Source organism: Rhinolophus hipposideros (genome assembly GCF_964194185.1).
Source record: "Rhinolophus hipposideros genome assembly, chromosome: 2".
In the NCBI taxonomy this organism is placed as follows: Eukaryota; Metazoa; Chordata; class Mammalia; order Chiroptera; family Rhinolophidae; genus Rhinolophus; species Rhinolophus hipposideros.
The window spans coordinates 27705208-27724568 of record NC_138048.1 but is presented as its reverse complement, the minus strand read 5'-3'; the positions used below and the strand labels follow the sequence as shown (position 1 = coordinate 27724568).

Below are 19361 nucleotides of genomic sequence, written 5' to 3'. Positions count from 1 at the left end.
GGAGATTGGAAAGCCCTAATGACTTTTTTTCTTTTGTCCTTACAACACTTACACTTTTATTCTAAAAGCATCATTGTTTTGGCATTTAAGATGATGCAGACAGATCCTGATAGTCCTCCTGTATTCAGAAATGGAATTAGCTGTAATTTAAGCCCTCCAGATCTTTTCAAAAAGTATACAGATTATACGGGCAAAAGTTCCACTGCTGTTTTCAGGCCCTTTTTAGGGACAGAGCTGGAAAAAAATCATTTCAAGTTTTTAACCTTTGCACTATTTTTTCCAATTTAACATGTTACCCTTGCTTTTCTTACAATATGTGGTTTCATCAACTAGTTAGCCTTTTTGTACAATACTTTTGATGTATGACACTATTGTCTTCTTTAATTTCTGACTTTAACTCATAATTTTCTGTGGAAAGGGAGAGAAAATATTGAGCAACAAAGGTCAGTTGATTTGGTAATTACTTTCTTCTCCAATAATGAAACTTTTGTCAATAATCTTCAGTTTAATTTACTTATCCTTGGAGGCTTCATTTGACCTACTAATGAACTGGCATCATTTTAATTAGAATTAACACTTTCATCTGCTTATGAATATATGTAAGACAAATTTGAAATGCTGGCCATCTGGGAAACAATCAAGCTGTCAGAGCAAAATTAAGACATTTCTCATGAAATGCTCCTCCTCCATGGTGATCAGACAATAAATAAATATTCATTCTTATTACATTGAAGGAAATTCTCTCAAAACAGCATTGCTATCTCCTTTAGGAATTCTTACATACAAAACTAATATTCATTGAAAGAGACAATTCCCATGCAATGCTAGACTCAATTCAATGTTTCATTAGTAGGTATAATAATAATATGCTATGTTTTCCAGGCAAACCATTAAATTGTGTAAGGATCATTAATATCTATGGTTCAAAGATCATAGTCCTTTCCTAAAGATACCAGATACACAAGAGAGAATCTTAGTGGAAGAGTTACATTAAGCAATTATTTTTCCATTTCCTCCAGTCAATTTTTTTGCATATTTATTCCAGGAAATTATTTGTTAAAGGGAGGAAGGGGTCAGGAAGAGAGAGAGAGAGACAGAGGAAAGGGTTCTTCTTTTGAAGAGCAAGACTCTATTCCAACAGTGAATCATAGCATGATGTGGACTGATTCTCCTTAGGAAGAAGATAGATGATAATGGTCACCATGAAATTCTGAAAATATATTTTAAGATTAAATGTCAAACACTTTTCCCAGATCCTTAGTTGTGATGAATTGTAATCTATATACAGAAGGTGCCAAAAAATGTATACACATTTTAAGAAAGGAAAACTATTAAAATTGTACTACTCAATATATACCTATAACAAAAGATGAATACAAGTCACGTCTGATTTCTGCGATTACAAGGTGGTTACCATCAGCGTCCTGACACTTCTGATTATGGCGAACTCCTGCTTCAGCAACGTTGACCAATTTCCACTTGTATATATTCTTTTGGCACCCCAGTATGTATTAAAAGACAATAATAAAAATGGCATAAGATAATCATAATTGTACATGAAGTTTAATCTGGTGTATACTATAAAAAGCTTAAATATAAGTAAACATCGTGATAAATATTCATCTAGTTTAAGTTGATTTCTTCAAAGGGCATGAACAGGGGGGAGGGCAGCAAGAAACATAAAAACAAATGAATGACAATAAACAATAGTAATAAATTTATACAGGAGCACTATTGAAGATATATATCCCCAAAACTCCTATGCATACATAGAGCATACAGAACGTACTTTATAATTTGAAACTATTATTTTAGCTAAAAAGAAAGGTTCTTATTTAGTACCTCAAACACATACAATATATTGCTTATTTTAGAAATATCTTTGCAAAAAAAACACAACACTTGTTCAAAATTATCAGCAACTTTGGGAGAATTTTTTTAAATGCCCATTCTAAATACATTTTATAACATAACAAGCAAAGTATATAAAATCATAGGCTCTATGTAAGTGTATGCCCCTTTATAAAAGCAATAGCACAATTATTTAAACGTGTGGCAAAGTCTATGTGTATTGTATGGCAGGTGTCATGACAATTCTCAGCAACTGACAGCTTCCCAGGATGTAACAGATATGAAATAAATGTGTGTTATGCTGACAGCACACGTTAATAAACACATATATAGCACTGCCAAAAGTTCAATAGAATCTGAATGCAGGGAGAAAAAAATGGGAACCCACTTGAAATTAAGTCTCATGGCTCACACAAAATCTATTATCTTGTAATTTCTAAGTAAAAGACAATGTGATTTTATTTACCATTAACTCATGTGTATTATTGTACACAAAGAATGTAAACTATTAACTTATCAGTTTTTAGAAATACATTTTCAATGTCTACCATGGCAACTAGTAAAGATGTTGCATAATGAGAGAATTAACAAGTTAATATCAGAGTACTTGAGAAAGGTCCCATAAGCAAACAGCCAAAACTGAACTAACAGTTCTCTAATAAATACACAAACACACACACACACACACACACACACACACACACACACACACCCCCTACAATTTCTACTATGATCTTTTCTGACAGATATTTCTACATTTTAATCAAAATCTGTTTCTCAAAATAAATCGATATGAAATCCTCTATTGAACACTTTTGAAATTATATTCCTTATCACACACAAGTTGTGATCAAACAATAGAGTGAATGTTTAAATTAAAAAAAAAATACTACAGTAAAAGACACATTGCCATTAATTCCCCTCAAAATACTCCCCCTTGTTTATCCCATCATTCTTGTCACTTTCTGAAGCAGGTCTGGAAGTCCTCTTTTGTGAGTGTCTTTAGTTGCACTGTCATGGCTGCCTCAATGTCCTGAATCATTTTGACTTTGGGGGAAGAGCCAGAAGTTGCACGGTGCCAGATCTGGTGAATAAGGTGGATAAGGTGGACACACCATAATGTTTTTGTTTGACAGAAATTGCCGTATCAGAAGCATGTGTGATACGGAGCGTTGTCACGATGGAGGATGATTTACAGCACACTTTAAAACACCTCTCAATCGTAGCTCACACCTGACTGTACCGAATAAGTTGAAACTTGTCACACACTGTTACTAAGGTTCTACACACCACTTCCTGTATGGAAGATCTCCGCCTTTCTGTTGGATGGCACTCAGCAGCAGCATTCACAGTATTCACTAATCACAACGGAAAGACTCCATGTCACACATCACTTCTGGTATGACAATTTCTGTCAAATAAAAACATTATGGTGTGTCTTCATCCACCTTATTCACTGGATCTAGCACCATGCAACTTCTGGCTCTTCCCCAAAGTCAAAATGAACATGAAAGGTGAACATGTTCAGGACATCGAGGCAGCCATGACAGTGCAACTAAAGACACTCATGAAAGAGGACTTCCCAGAACTACTTCCGAAAGTGGCAACAATGATGGGATGAGTGTGCTTGAAGTGAGGGGGAGTATTTTGAGGGGGATTAATGCCAATGTGCCTTTTACTGTAATATATATTTTTTTTACTTAAACATTCACCATAGGTTTGATGACACCTCGTATATCTAATTATTCTACTCTTCTTTACATCACTCATGACCAATGTGTAAATCATTGCATTACATAGAATATCCTCAGGCCAGTTTTTAACAAATTTAAGAAAAATACATAATTTAACATTAAAGTAATAATCTAACAAGACCAAATACCTTTACTTTATTGAATCAAAAATGGGTCATCAAAAGAAATATAACATCTCATCAATAAGTATATAGAGAAGTTTTGTGGTCGATTCAGTAGATGCCAGAGAAATTTTGAGAAAAATTTAGCAACCATCATGAATAAAAACATTTATCTAAGTAATGTATGCTTTTTATTTATAGGATAATTCTGAAAAACACATGATTAAATATTGTATTTCATGTGTATGGCAAAATAGTTCACATTTAACTATCTATAAATACATGTGAAGATATCCATTTACAATTAGATTTTAAGAACGGTATGCTCTCAGCCATAATGCAATTAGCAAATTAATAGAGAATACTTAGAGAAGCTCTCATATAATCCATATTTATTGCCACTTCAAAGTTATACTGATTAATATTTTTAGTTAATTTTATTGAAAATATTTAATTGGTCAAAATAGAGATAAAGAATATAGGATTTTTCACTGTGGTAGGGTGAAAAAATGACACATCCTGAATAGTAGTTACCTTCAAAGCAAGAATAAAAATAAAACAAAGAAACAAGGATATTTGTCATTTAAAAAAAATACAGTGATCCTATTTAAACAATCTATCTAACACAATGGTTGTTTATCTCTTTCCAACAAACAGGTTTTGCATCTTTCAAGAGGTTTTCATGACGTTTTATAGCATCACTTTTGATACTGTCAAATAATGGAAATAAATTATTATTTTTCCTTGTGTACTGTTAAAGATAAAGCAGAGCTTGTTTTTTAGTGCTCTCAAAGTTCCCATCAATTTTGGTGCCAAATGCTTCTTTATATGGTGATAGTCCTTATATAGAGTTAACTGGCAACTGGAAATCTCCATCCCTATAAATTTATCACCACTCTATGGATCCCTGAAAAACTGAGACTACTAGTTTCAGTAATACTATATTGGAACTCATTCTAAAAACAGATAGTTTGTCCTAAGCTCAGCTTGGAAATAGTAACTGGTTATCAAAGTTTATTTTTCATACAGAATCATGATGGAGAACTATTTATAATATTAAAATTTTCCAAGGTATATTAATATATGCTAAAAGAGAAAAACATCAAATACAAAAAAGGAACTACGTTTTAAAAAGGCCATCATGTGCATAACTGAGGACACCAGTAATTTCTTTAATTCTTATCATAAGTCATTATCTCAAAGGAGTCAAAAATATTATGAATGTCCCCAATATCACCATAATACGTATTTGAGTTTATCATGACCTCTCAGGTAATCATTGTAACAGTTTTTAGACATAAAATCAAGAATGCTTTTTTCACAAAGAATAATAATAAGATATCTTAAACCAAAATAAACATGGTAAGCATATTTATATCAGAAACTTTATGCTTCAACCCTGTCTCCCTCACTCCTTTCTCTGTATCAAGTTTTTCCTTTGGTTTTTCCTTTGATGCCTATTTTCCTTAGAACTATGTTGTTCTTTGAAATATACTTCTCTAGGGCTTAAATACGTGAAATCCTAAAAATGAAAATTATTACGTTTTTGTTCATAAGGGGATAAACAGTCAATCGCACCTCTGTAGTTCCAAAGCTGGCTGTGGCTATATAATAAAAAACCTTGTAATATGAAATTACTCCCAATTTTTAAGATATGTGATTTAATAATTTTACTATTTATAGTTGTTATAATACTTGGAACATAATTTAATCTGAATTATGTACAGAAATATCAAAAGAATATTTTTTATTATATTGTATTCATATAAAATTGAAAGTGAGATCCTTTTCTTCTCTGGGAAAGTTTTGTCATTGTATCTTCAATGTGCAATATCTTATCCAAGTGGAAGGTTTATCATGATTGTTTTCTTTTGATTTTTGTGGATGCTACATGGACATAATCATACCTTCTTCAAAATAGTTGATTCCTATTTACTTCTATGAAAAGAGAATAGAATTTGCATATATAAATAACTTTTCTTTGAAAGTTTAATTTAGCATTATTAGTTCAGTTTATATCTGCTTTGATGGAACATTGATATATAACTTACAGCTTATCTATTGATAAAAAAAAAATCTGTCTTCTCAGCTTTAAATATTATCCTACCTCAAATATATATTTATATATTTATACATTTATAGTATATCCCCCAAAACAAAAATCGAAATTATGTGGCATTAGCTTAACACTCAGGAAGCAGGTGACCTCTAAAACTGTAACAGGAGACTGGACTGATGAAGACCTATGTTATACAGTAGTTACATTCTTGGTAAAGTATTATCTTCAGTAACTTGCAAGGCAGGTCAAGTACTGATTTCTGTGTGTTGACTGCTACTTGATGTATTCGACAACATATTTCCAGAAACAGATAAGCTCAGGCAATAACTGGCTGCATTGAAAGATAATGAAAAAAAACAAAACAGGAGAGTATAGGACTTTAGTGCTTTCAGGATTGGAAAAGATGATTTCTTCACCATAAAATAGAGAAAAACTAAAACAAACAAACAAACAATCTTGAGCAATAAAAATAAAGTCATTCTACTTAAACAAAAAGACTTAGACCTATGTCTAAGACTTCTCGAACTCTGTTATTTAAAATGGTATCAACTTAGTTGCCATTAAGCTGAAGAAAGCATGTGAATAAAGAGGCAGGTTGATAAATTAATAAATAAAATGCACTTGACAATTATGCCAAAGAAAGATCTTTGAATGTGGACTCTCATGTGTAGTTTCTGGTACATGGAAATGAAAAAACGGAAAAAGTTACTATGATTTTTAGGAAACGTCATAGCCAACAAATCATGAATCTGATCTAAAAGAGCCTATAGATATGAAAGATAATTAAACCCCTGAAATAGATGAGCATGAAACAAGTATGAAAGCTGTTTAGCCACAAATAACTACTTCAGAAATTGTAAGAGTAATAAAAGACACTCACGGAGAGTGGAGCTAAAGGTTATTGAGAACAATGGATAAGAGTGTCCCACTGAATCAGTGTCCAGATCTGTTGAGTTTTTCACAATGCCTGCCCATCATTGCTATGGAGCACTCATGGCCATATGGTTCCCATCATTTTTCTTATTTTAATGGGCGTTTTCTATTTATTTTACCATTGTTTCAAACATATTTTGTGTTGGGGTAGATATCCTGTCACTTTGTTTTTGGGTCATCGAAAACATATTTGAACCTGATGGAGAAAATTTTCTATTACCCTATATATGAGGATGACCATGTACGAGTATGTTTTGTGGGTGATGTGGCAGACTACTGCATAAATAACCATACATGTACAAAAGTTGGGGCTTCCTCTTCCAGGATAGAGAATTATAGCTGGAAAGTGACTACTGAGCCAGGAAGAACATTTAACAACAACCTACCACTATTTGCAGCTAGGTGTGCTCATACAAGTAGTTGTTACTGCTGGTGTGTCAAAGAAAATTATGGGTCTTCAGATTTGGGTTGGTTAAAAAGCATTTTGCCTTCTTCAGCCCCTTTTACAATCTCTCAGCTGGACACAGAAAAGTACAAGTCTCTAAGAGATGGTTGATTTATTAAATGCAAAAAGTCTGGATCTCTGAATCCCTAGAAATCCTGTCATCCAGGAATACTAACATGAATTTTTTGATAAACTTATTAGGGATTTTAAATTTTGTCTACAAGAGCAGGATAAAGGCAACTACAAAATCTCCAAATTAAAAAAAAAAAAGACAAAGAAACAGAAAACAAGTTAGCCTACAATTCCAAAGTACACAATCAACACTAATGCTTACAAATATAGTCAATATATTAAGATCAGTAGATCAATTTATTTTTTGTTTTATTGAGGTGACATTGGTTTGTAACATACATAAGTTTCAGGTCTGCAGTTATAATTCAATATCTGTATATACTACATTTTGTTCACCACCAAAAGTCTAGTTTCCATCCATCACCATACAATTGATCCCCTTTCCCCATTTCGCTCTTCCTCTACCCTCTTCCTCTGGTAACTCCCAATCTTTCTCTGCCTCTATGATTTTTTATGTCATTGTTCCTTTGTTTGTTCATTTCTTTTCTCTTTGTTTTTGTTTTATACTCCACAATGAGTGAAATCATACAGTATTTGTCTTTTTTCATCTGACATTTCACTTAGCAGAATACCCTCAAGTTCCATCCATGTTGTTGCAAGTGACGAGATTTCATCTTTTTATGGCTGAGTAGTACTTCACTGTATGTATATGTGTATATACCACATCTCCTTTACCCATTCTTCTGTGGTGGAAACTTAGGTTACGTTGCTTCCCTATCTTGACTATTGTAAATAATGCTGCAGTTAACACAGGGATGCGTACAGGTATATTCTTTGAAATAGTGTTTTTTGTACTATTTGGATAAATACCCAGGTATAAAATACCTGGGTCATATGGTAGTTCTATTCTTAATTTTCTGAGAAATCTCCATACTCTTTTCCATAGTGGCTGCACCAATTTATATTCCTAAGAGCACACAAGAGTTCCCTTTCCCCATAACCTCTACAACATTTGTTTCTTGTCTTTTTTATAGTAGCCATTCTGAAAAGTGTGAGGTGATATCTCACTGTGGTTTTGATTTCATTTCCCTAATAATTAGTGATGTTGAATATCTTTTAACGTGCCTATTGGCCATCTGTATGTATTCATTGGAAAAACATCTATTCAGATTCTCTGCCCATTTTTCAATTGAGATTTATTTATTTATTTATTTATTTATTTATTTATTTTATTTTATTATTTTTTTTTTTTCAGTGTTAAGATGTATAACTTCTTTCTGTATTTTGGATATTAATCCCTCATCTCTTGTATGATTTGCAAATATATTTTCCCAGTTGGTTGCTTCTTTGTTTCGGTGATGGTTTCCTTTACTGTGCAAAGCTTTTTAGTTAGATGTAGTCCCATTTGTTATTTTTCCTTTTGTTTCCTTGCCCCTGGAGTCAAATCCACAAAATCGTCACTAAGACTGATGTCAAGGAGCTTACTGCCTATGTTTTTTTCTATGTATTTTATGACTTCATGTCTAACATTCAAGTCTTTAATTGATTTTTAGTTCATTTTTGTGTATGGTGTAAAATAGTGGTCTAGGATCATTCTTTTGCATGAGGAGGTCCATTTTTCCAAACACGACATATTGAACAAACTTTCCTTTCTCCACTGTGTGTTCTTGGCTCCTCTGTCATAAATTAGTTGTCCATAAAAGTGTGGGTGTATTCCTGGGGTCTTGATTCTGTTTCATTGATCCGTGTGTCTGTTTTTCTGCCAATACCATACTGTTTTTAGTTCCTATAGCTTTGCAGTATATTTTGAAATCAGGGATTGTGATACCACCAGCTTTGTTTTTTTTTTTTCCCCCTCAGGATTGCTTTGGTTATTCGAGTTATTTTGTAGTTCCATACAAATTTTGATTTTTTTTTTGTTCTATATCTATGAAAAATGTCATTGTAATTTTGATAGGGATTGAATTGAATCTGTAGATTGCTTTGAGTGGTATGGGCATTTAAACAATGTGAATTTTTTCAATCCATGAGCATGGAATATCTTTCCAATTCTGTGTTTTTTTCAGTTTCTTTCAATGATGTCTTACAGTTTTTAGTGTACAGGTCTTTCACCTCTTTGGTTAAATATATTTCTAGGTATGTTATTCTTTTTGCTGCAATTGTTAATGGGATTTTCTTAATTTTTTCTTTCTGATATTTCAATTTATTATATATGAACACAACTGATTTTTACATAATGATTTATTACCCTGCAACTTTACTGTATTTATTATTTCTAATAGATTTTGTTGGGAGTCTTTGAAATTTTCTATCTATGAAATCACATGATCTGCAAACAGTGAGTTTTACATCTTCATTCTCAATTTGGATACATTTTATTTGTTTTCCTACCTGATTTCTCCAGTTAGGACTCTCCATTAAATAGCAGTGGTGAGAGTAGGCATGCTCTCTTGTTCTTGATCTTAGAGAAAAGCTTGCAGTTTTTCACCATTGCATCTAATATTAGCTGTGGGTTCATCATATATGGCCTTTATTATGTTGAGCTACTTTCCTTCCATAACGATTTTATTGAGAGCTTTTTATCATAAATGGATACTGAATATTGTCAAATATTTATATAGATGCTTTTTCTTCATCTATTGTGGTGATCATGTATTTTTTATACTTCATTTTGTTAATATGGAATATCACACTGATTGATTTGTAGATGTTGAACCATCTTTGCATCCCTGGAACAAATCCAACTGGACCATGGCTTATGATCCTTTTAATGCATTGCTCTATTCAGTTTGTTGATATTTTGCTGAGAATTTTTGCATTTGTGGTCACCAGAGACACTGGCCTGTAATTTTCATTTTTGTGTAGTGTTCTTGTCTGGTTTTGATATTAGGGTAATGTTGATCTCATAAAATGAATTAAGAAGCATCCTTCCTCTTCATTTTTTGGGAATTTTTTGAGAAGGATAGGTATTAAACCTTTTAATAGTTGGTAGCATTCACCAGTGAAGCCATCTGGTCCTGTCCTGGACTTTTGATTTGGAAGGTTTTTAATTACTGTTTCAATCTCCTTTTTGTGATCAGTCTATTTATATTTTCTTTTTCTTCATGATTCAATTTTAGAAGGTTGTATAATTATAATAATTTATCAATTTCCTCTAGCTTTTCTAATCTGTCAATGAGTGTATGGCTGTTTATAGTAGTCTCTTATTGTACTTTGTATTTCTGTGGTATGTGTTGTGGCTTCTCTTTCTTTTCTGATTTTAGTTATTTGAGCCTTCTCTCTCTCTCTTTTCTTAGACTAACTAAAGGTTTGTCAATTTTGTTTCTCTTTCCAAAGAAATCGTTCTTAGTTTCATTGATCATTTTATTGTGTTTTTAGTCTATTTTATTTATTTCTGCTCTCATTTTATTTTTTTTCCTTCCTTCTACTGACTTTGGGCTTTGCTTATTCTTCTATTTCTAGTTCCCCTAGGTGTAAGGTAAGATTATTAGACATTTTTCTTGTTTCTTGAAGTAGGCCTGTATTGTTACTATACTTCTCTCTTAGTACTGCTTTATCCCATAGATTGCTATATCCCATAGATTTTGATATGCTATGCTGCCATTTTCATTTGTCTCCACATATTTTTTATTTCTTCTTTGATTTCCTTGTTGACCCAATGGTTGTTCTCTGGCATGTTATTTAATCTCCACATGTCGGATTTTTCCATTTTTCTTCTTGTAGTTGATTTCTAGTTTAATCCTGTTGTGGTTAGAAAAGTTGCTTGATATGATTTCAATCTTGTTAAATTTATTGAGACTTGTTTTGTGTACCAACATAGAATCTAACCCTGGGAACGTTCCATATATGCTTGAAAAGATTATGTATTCTGTAGCTTTTGGATGAAATGTTCTGCATATATCCATTAGGTTCATGTGGTTTAACATGTCATTTAAGGTATCTGTCTACTTGTTGACTTTATCTCTGATCTATCCATTGATGTAAGTGGGGTTCTAAAGTCCCCTACTATTATTGTGGCTGTGAATTTCTCCATTTTGATCTGTTAATAGTTGCTTTATAGATTTTGTTGCTATGGTGGGTACATAAATATTGATAAATGTATGTCTTCTTGATGGATTGTACCCTTTATCATTATATGGTATCCAACTGTCTCTTGTTTCCTTTTTTTTTGGCATGAAGTCTTTTTTGTCTGCTTTCTTTTGGCTACTGTTTACTTGAAGTATAATCTTTCACCCCTTTACTTTGAGTCTATGTTTGTCTTTAGAGCTGTAATGACTCTCCTGCAGGAAGCATGTTTTTTGTTTGTTTGTTTTGTTTTTGTTTTGTTGTTGTTGTTTTCCATCTAGCAACTCTGTGTGTTTTCATTTTTGAGTTCATTGCATTTACATGTAGGATACTATTGGTATTATGGGGTTATTGATATTGTGACTGTTCCTGGAGTCCCCAGTCTTAGGCACCACCACAGTTCCTGAAGCCTCAGGTCACAGGCACAGCTGCCACTGTTGACTAACCAGTGCCACCAAGTTCCTGAAGCCCCTTGCCGTTGGTGCCACCACGGTACTTGGAATCTCTGATCATGGCTCCACTGAAACTCTTCCTCTGGTTCTGCTACCACCATGAGGTCCAAACCACCCACCTTCAGATGTACAGATGCATGGATCTCTCAGGCATCTTGATATGCTCTGCAGAGGATCTTATATTAGGCTATGGATTTCCTACTGGTTGCAATTTAAAGGAGAGAGACAAAAGGATTGATTCACTCACTATGATGCTGACATCACCCAGGAGATTAATTTAGACACAATTTCTTTCTAAGTTAACTTGAATGTGACTTTAAGATCTATAAAGATAAGATAACCTCCCTAAAAGAGGAAAGTAAATTATGAAACAGAGTAGGCAGAAATAAAACAATGACAAATAAGAAATGAAAAAAAAAAAAAAAAAAAACGAACAAAAACTAGTGAAGATAAAACAACTCAACAGATGAGGTACAATATTACCTATGTATAGTCAAATTGAAAACTTATGTGGAAATTAGTGCTGAGGTTGAAATAAGAAGGAGGGAAAAATAAAGATATTTTTATATAGCTACAAAATAAAAAGCTTAAAGACTTATAGAACCTTGCCAAAACATCTACCAAAGGATATACTTCAGCAAATGGAATACTGAAACTAGAAGAAAGGTGATTATGATAGAAAAATAGCAAATATAAACAGTTAATATATCTTGGTATATCTATGTGTTGACTATATACGCCTATCAATTTGGTTTCTTTAAAAGGTAGAACTAAGACTCTAGACAATATTCACAAGATAGGTATCAATTTCAGTGGGTGCCATGGTATGTCATGTTTGGGAAGAGAATAAAATTTTTGAATAATTTTATCGCCTCTTAAAAATATATGTGTTAAGAAAATATTTTTAAAAAATAAGCATAGCCCATACAAAATATGATTTATAGCTTTCAAGTCAGCAAGACAGTAAAATAGTAACTAAAATTCAAGTTAAAATTTGGTTAAAATAATTTACTAAAAGTAATCATTTCAAACTAGTTTATGTTTTGACCTATTTTTAAATTTATGACAAGAAACAAACAATAATTATTTAACTTTGCTCTGCTTTGCTTGGAAGTAACACCTCCCATTTTTAGACTATTCCTCCAAGATTTCATATTCTTCTCAAGCTGAATGAAAATCTGGAATTGCCTCATAAAAAAAGCAGCTTTATTTGGAATTGAAGGTTATATTATAAAAGTCCATATTTAGTTTGTGAGAACCTTTAGCAAGTGAAAATACTATTTGGGCCAGTAACTCTGCCCTTTTTTTCTGATCCCAATTTCACCTTTCAGCTTTTCATCATATCCTCAGTCCCTTATTTAATGCCAGTTAATTCTGGTGTTTCAAAATTTCTTTATCCTCTCTGCTTCCACAGTCATCTCTGATAACATGATTAGACAGAAAATCATAAACACTGAGCATAAATGTTTCTGAAGTGCAACAGAGAACAGAACCTGAAAGCTTAATAACAACACTCTTCAGGACATCAAATCAATAGCTATGTCAGCAAGGCCCTGTATATCTCATTCACCTCTGTGAACAATAATGCAGTGGTCCAAGATTTGCTACCATTCTTTCCTCCTGAATTTTGAAGCAGTACAAGAAGAAAATAAATAAATAAAAACATGTGTCCAGAAAGAGGAAAGGTTTTTTTTTTTTTTTTTTTTAATTCTCAATGTTTCTCAATGTTTAATTTCCATAGCCAAATATTATTTTGTTAAATTCTATCATGTGATATTTTTTTAACTCCCAGCAGGTCAAAAATCCCAAACCCTAACTAATATCTTTGAGTACAAGTGCCACTACCTTAATGAGATTTATTCCAAATTAATATCCAAGCGAAGTTTATTAAGGATTCATATGTCAGTTCAATACTCACAGCTGAACAAAAATTGCATTTAATATTGCATGCTAATTATTTCCAATTATTTCTCCCATAATGTTAAAATATTCATAGCTATATGATGTGAAAGACCATTTGATGTAAATTAATGCTTTATAAATCAATGTTATTTTTTAATGCAAACCCTTAGTGAAATAAATTAAGAAATTAAAAATTAAGTCCATAACATCGATATGCCTAAGTATAATAGTTTTAATTATCAACCCATGAATAAAATAAAAACAGTTAAGAAAAATAAATTGAGATATGAGCCAAGAATAAAGGACTGTTTATTATGTTTAATAGAATAACTTAATTCATCATAAATTGTTTTAAATTTTAGCATATCAGCTTAATATAATGTTAATGTTTATTTACACATGATTTATAGCAAAGACAAGAGTGTCTCCTTCTATTGTGCTTCTAAAATTTGGATCTAGATATACCTTAAGAATATTGCAGAGAAAGGAACCACATGTTCAAATATTTGGTGGTACAACCTTCAGCATACAATAAATTATTTAAATGCAAATAAATATACATTATTAATTTGATATTGACAGTATGGGTAAATATGTTTATTCTATTTTAACCTAGTTTATTTATTTTTCGTTACATAGCAGATCAAGATTCTCAAATACATTCAAATAAAATATGAACATCCCTAAAACCTCATTGTAATTTTCCTATTTATCATCTCTAACAACAAAGTGCCAGAAAAATCTATGTATTTTTCCATCATTCTCAGTAGCCTGAATTTCAGAATCAATGTGTATACTGTTCTAATAGCGCCCATATCAGACACCAGATAATAAACACAGGGCAAAAAAGCCTAATTAACGATCACTAACTTAGGGCTGCTTTGCACTGTTTGGCAGGCAGGAGAAGTTAAAGCATCAATGTAAGGGCATGGAATGAGGATACTAAATGGAAAGAGAAAGAAAGGAAGTGAGGAAGGGGAGAAAGAAGGGAAGTATGGAAGGTAAACAAAGACTAGCTTGAGAAATAGCTAAACTTTAGTTCTCAACCTACTATTAGTTATTAAATGGCCCCAGGGAATAATATTCTGCTCTCAGTAACTTAACATCCTGATTCATCAAATGAGGGATAAAAACAAATATTGAATAAGGTTTTGTAGATCAAAAACACCATAACCCTTCTCAGAGAAAACATTCCTATTTCAAGGAATGAAAGGAAACCGAGCACTCCATAGGTTTACTAATAGTGTCTATCTTTACTGAGTGTCTTATGATCATTCACATCAATAAATTTCTTACCTGTCATTACACACATGATTTTTAAATACTCTTATCTGACAGCCCTGGTGAAACAGACACATAAATAATTAGTACAAATTATAGCACACAGGAGCGATTGACTTTGTGAAGACCCACATAGATGACATTTTGCTAGACTCTGAAGGAGGAATAAAATTCCATCACAGAAAAAAGAAGTTAGGGACACCAAGCAGCTAGATAAAATATGAAAAAAAGCAGGAGATATGAAACATACACGGATTGTTCAAAAGTAATAAAGTCAGGAGATAGAATTTGCAAAAGTCAGAAAAGAACAGGACAAGGTCAAACAGTGAAGCCCTTTGAATGTTACGATGAATTGCTACTTTTAATGGCTATATCAGAAAGAAATTTAAAAATTAGGATAATTTCCTAAGTGAAACACATTAAAATTGTTAACAGGATTTACATGGCAAACAACCTTAGGGTCTCAAATATCCCACATATGCGTGACGCCATCTTGCATGTCCAGCTTTGTTAAACATCCAAATAATGGTAATTGCATGAGTGTCCCCAGGTAAGACCAGCAGAAGAACCACCCAACTTAGCCCAGACCATATTTCCAGGTTGTAAGCAAATAATTCGTATAAAACAAGGGGTGCCACTATGATAAAAAGCTGTAAACGTATGGCATTTGCTTTTGTACTGAACAGGCTGTAAAGACTGGAAGGGTAGCAAGTAGCGGAGGATGGAAGAGAAGTAAAGAAATTGTTATTGGAGATATTAAAAGGTCAACATATGTTATGTATTTGGGGAGAGGACAATCGGTAAGATATTGTCTGTGATAATTTGGAAAATAGAAAAAATACTTCAGAATGTTGTGAATCAAATTAAGAACGTTTCTCAGCTGTTGAAACTGGCAACTAGCACTTGGGCAGTTCTTATACAAGAGGAGGATGACTCAGAGGGCAGAGTGATGCAGCCAAGAGCCACAGAGAACATTCCTAGACAGCATAACTGGGCTCCAATCAAAGAACACCCCCTGCCCCACAGTAATGGATCCTGACAACATCTAGCTGGATTTCAGAATCACAAGGAACCAGTGACTGCTGTGAACCCACCTTTAGGAATGAGAGAATCTTTCACGATTCTCCTGTCCCTGTCCCATGTGTGTTCTGTGCGTGAGAGGAAAAATAACTTACTAGTTTTTATTATTCTTTTCATTCTTTTCAGTTCTTAGTTCTCCAGGTTAAGAGGACCTTTACCTTCATTCACATCAGGACTGACTTCCATGATGCTCCTCTGAAATACGATGCCATATGGGATAAATCTGTGGGAGGGCATGGTATTTTGTGCATGAAGAAGGGACATTAATCATGCGAATCTAGAGAGTGGACTGTGGTATATTCTCAAACTGGCAGCTCCCTATAAACATACTTTCAGATATTACCCGTTGTGTAGTCTCCTCATATACTCACTTTATACCTGGTCATGTTACCAACTCTCTCTGAAGCAGCCATTGTACTGTAACAACCTTAAACTAGATTTTTAAATGATGAGAAGCCATAAAGAAAGAGACCCTGGCAGGTGACAGGTCATCTTGAACATACCAACTCCAGTCAAGCTTTCAGCTGAAAACAGCTGCATGAGTGACCTTGGTTGACTCTACATTAAGCAGAAGAACTACCCAGCTGAGCCCTGAGAAATCATAAATCATTGTGGTTTTAAACTAGTAAGTGTTGGACTATTTTGTCTCAATAGCGATAGATAAATGAAACATACTCATATGCTTTATTTATATTTGTCTCTATCAACTACCAAAGCAATTAACAGATATAGGTGCTGAAAAATGTTAATTGCTTAAATAAATTAATTGTTCTAACAAAGCAGACTAAAAGAAAAAAAGGACATATTTATGGTGTCACCTTACTACTTGAGGTATGGTGTATTCGTATAAATTCCAATTAATCTGTCGTTTAGGTTATATGCAATTCAGAGATTTGATTGTGAAGTAACTTGTTGATAGATGGCAATGGAGTTCATGATAAAAATCATTATCAGAAGATAGGAGGGAGCAATATGAAACAAAACACCAAAACTCACACCTTAAATATTCTAACATTCTGGCACTGACTGGTGGCAGTGCCAGATACCTATCTCTAAAAACATCTCCAATATGCACTCTGACTCCCCTTGTATCTATAAATAGCAATTGTTTTTGAATTATTTGGAACCAGGCATATATGCTTGTTTTTAATAGTGTTTCATGTACATTACCATTAGTTGATTATAAGCACTACTTTATTTTTGGATAAGGAAACTATGATTTCAAAGTAAGACACAGATTTAGAATTCAAGCTTAATTCTTCCAATTTCTGCCGTCCACTACAAGAAGATGATGAATATTTGCATTATACCCACTCACATTTCTGTAATCAAATAAATAACAAACCATAAAAATAGATGAGTCTAGCAGTAGCTCATAAGCTGATAATAGTCATCATTTATCCAAAATCAAATTTTTCAAACAGTGGAAGGAATTGTAAGGTATTTATATATAAGAATGTAATTTCACAGAACAAACATATTAAGAAAATATCTAAGCATCAGTGACTGTCACTACCTCTCATACTGTGGTCAATGATATGAAAAACTACAAATATTTAATGATAGTTAATCACATAAATCGTTAGATTATAAAATTATTCTTTAAATATTTTTAAAACTTTATTTTCACCAATTAATGCCCAAGTTCTTCTAATTTAAAATGTAATAAAACTACATGGTTAGTATGTCTAATATGTTTTATCCCAAACTCTTACTCTCTCCTCAGTCTCATTGAATAATTACTCATATGTGTGAATTTTACTTTAGAGCATTTTCCAATGTAAAATATTTTAGTGACCTCCCAAAGGATAATTTGTAACTTATTTTAGTTCCATTCTAAGTCTTTGTTATAAGTAAATACAAATTTTGAATTCAATCTATATTGGTAAACGTCAATAAAACATATTTTAGCGATTAAATAATAGCGGAAAGCTGGCTCATACTTTATAAAAAAATATAGTGCAGACTTTTCATGCAAATATTAATATTTTCAAATAACCAAACATAATCATCATTGGAGGCTCTAGTGAACTTTTCAACATAAAAGAACCCAAGTGTTTTATAAATATATAAAAACTTTAAAAATGCACATACATTACCCATGACCCATATATGTATATATATATGTATAATTTTATCATTTATTCTCATCCTTTTTCGTGAATATGAATATAGAATCAACAAAGAAGTCAACAACTTCAATATGTTCTATAGAAAACAAACCTATAAATGATTTAACCAGAGAGGGAACTATCTCTACTATGTTACTATTTACCAAGCAATAATTATATTTCTATATTTGTGTTATGAGTCCTAAATCCAAACACAATTGATATTGATTATCTTTTTCAGAGATACGTAAAATTTTTAAACGTATATGCTTATTAGATTAAGCCCTCATAAAATGATTCACAAAGAAAAAACATTGTGTCATCTTGAAAATTATAGGTATTTCATTATCATAACAATGTGTAAGGTATAGTTCTAAACTTAAAACACACAGACACACACACACACAAATACTGTAATTTAAATGTATAATAAATTATTTGAATGTTTTTTTCTTACCGTGGCAAGAACCCTCAACTTCTTCATATCCTGTACTGCAGATACACCTTCCAAGAGGAACCAGCCAATCTCCATCAGCTCCACAATATAGCTTAGGAGTGTCACGTTCTTCTGCACTCTTCACACAAGAGCCCCTTACTTCAACCAAAGAGGAAGAGTCAACCCTTGGGATGGTGTCAGGAAACATGGCCAAGTTACGAACAGTGAAGGGGCACTTCTTGTAGAAAACACGGACCGAGACCAGGGCAATGCAGGCCCCAATGTCTTGAAAAGCCAGATAAAACCCTTTCCTTTCTACAGGCCCCACTTCACGAATTTCAGTGTTGAGTTTGAGGATACGATCACCCAAATCCATTTGGGTAAAACTTTCATCAGCAGCAATTGTGTCGATCTTTGTATACTGGCTTGGCTTGAATTTAATTCCATGGGACTCATCTGATTCCGCATAGTACAGATTGAATGTTTCTTTGCAAGTCCCCAAGACCCATGGGATGCTGTTACAATCCCTCAATGTGAACTTCATTTCCACATAAATTTTCTGAGCTGCATCACGGGAGATCCAGTTTGTACGAAGCCAATTGTTTTGGTTTGGTTCCATTACATTGCATACCTGGTATGTGTGAATGGGTCTATTGTGCTCATCCATTTCAGTAATGGCATCCCACTGCAAAAAGAAAGAATGATAATAATTAAATGATTATAAAACACAGTGGTAAAACAGAAACAATTACTTCCCAATTTTTCTTCTTTAGCAAGAAAAATTAATAAAAAAGATACAAATGAAGCAAGTCAAAGTAA

At 32.8% G+C, this 19361-nt stretch overlaps 1 protein-coding gene across 1 annotated transcript in view; it reads right to left on the bottom strand.

The window, feature by feature from the left end:
- Positions 1–19361, bottom strand: part of EPHA6 (EPH receptor A6) — an 893585-nt gene that overhangs the window by 701502 nt on the left and 172722 nt on the right. Inside the window, 1 exon segment of the mRNA XM_081062963.1 lies at positions 18564–19227. Coding sequence (XP_080919089.1) covers positions 18564–19227 — 664 coding nt within the window.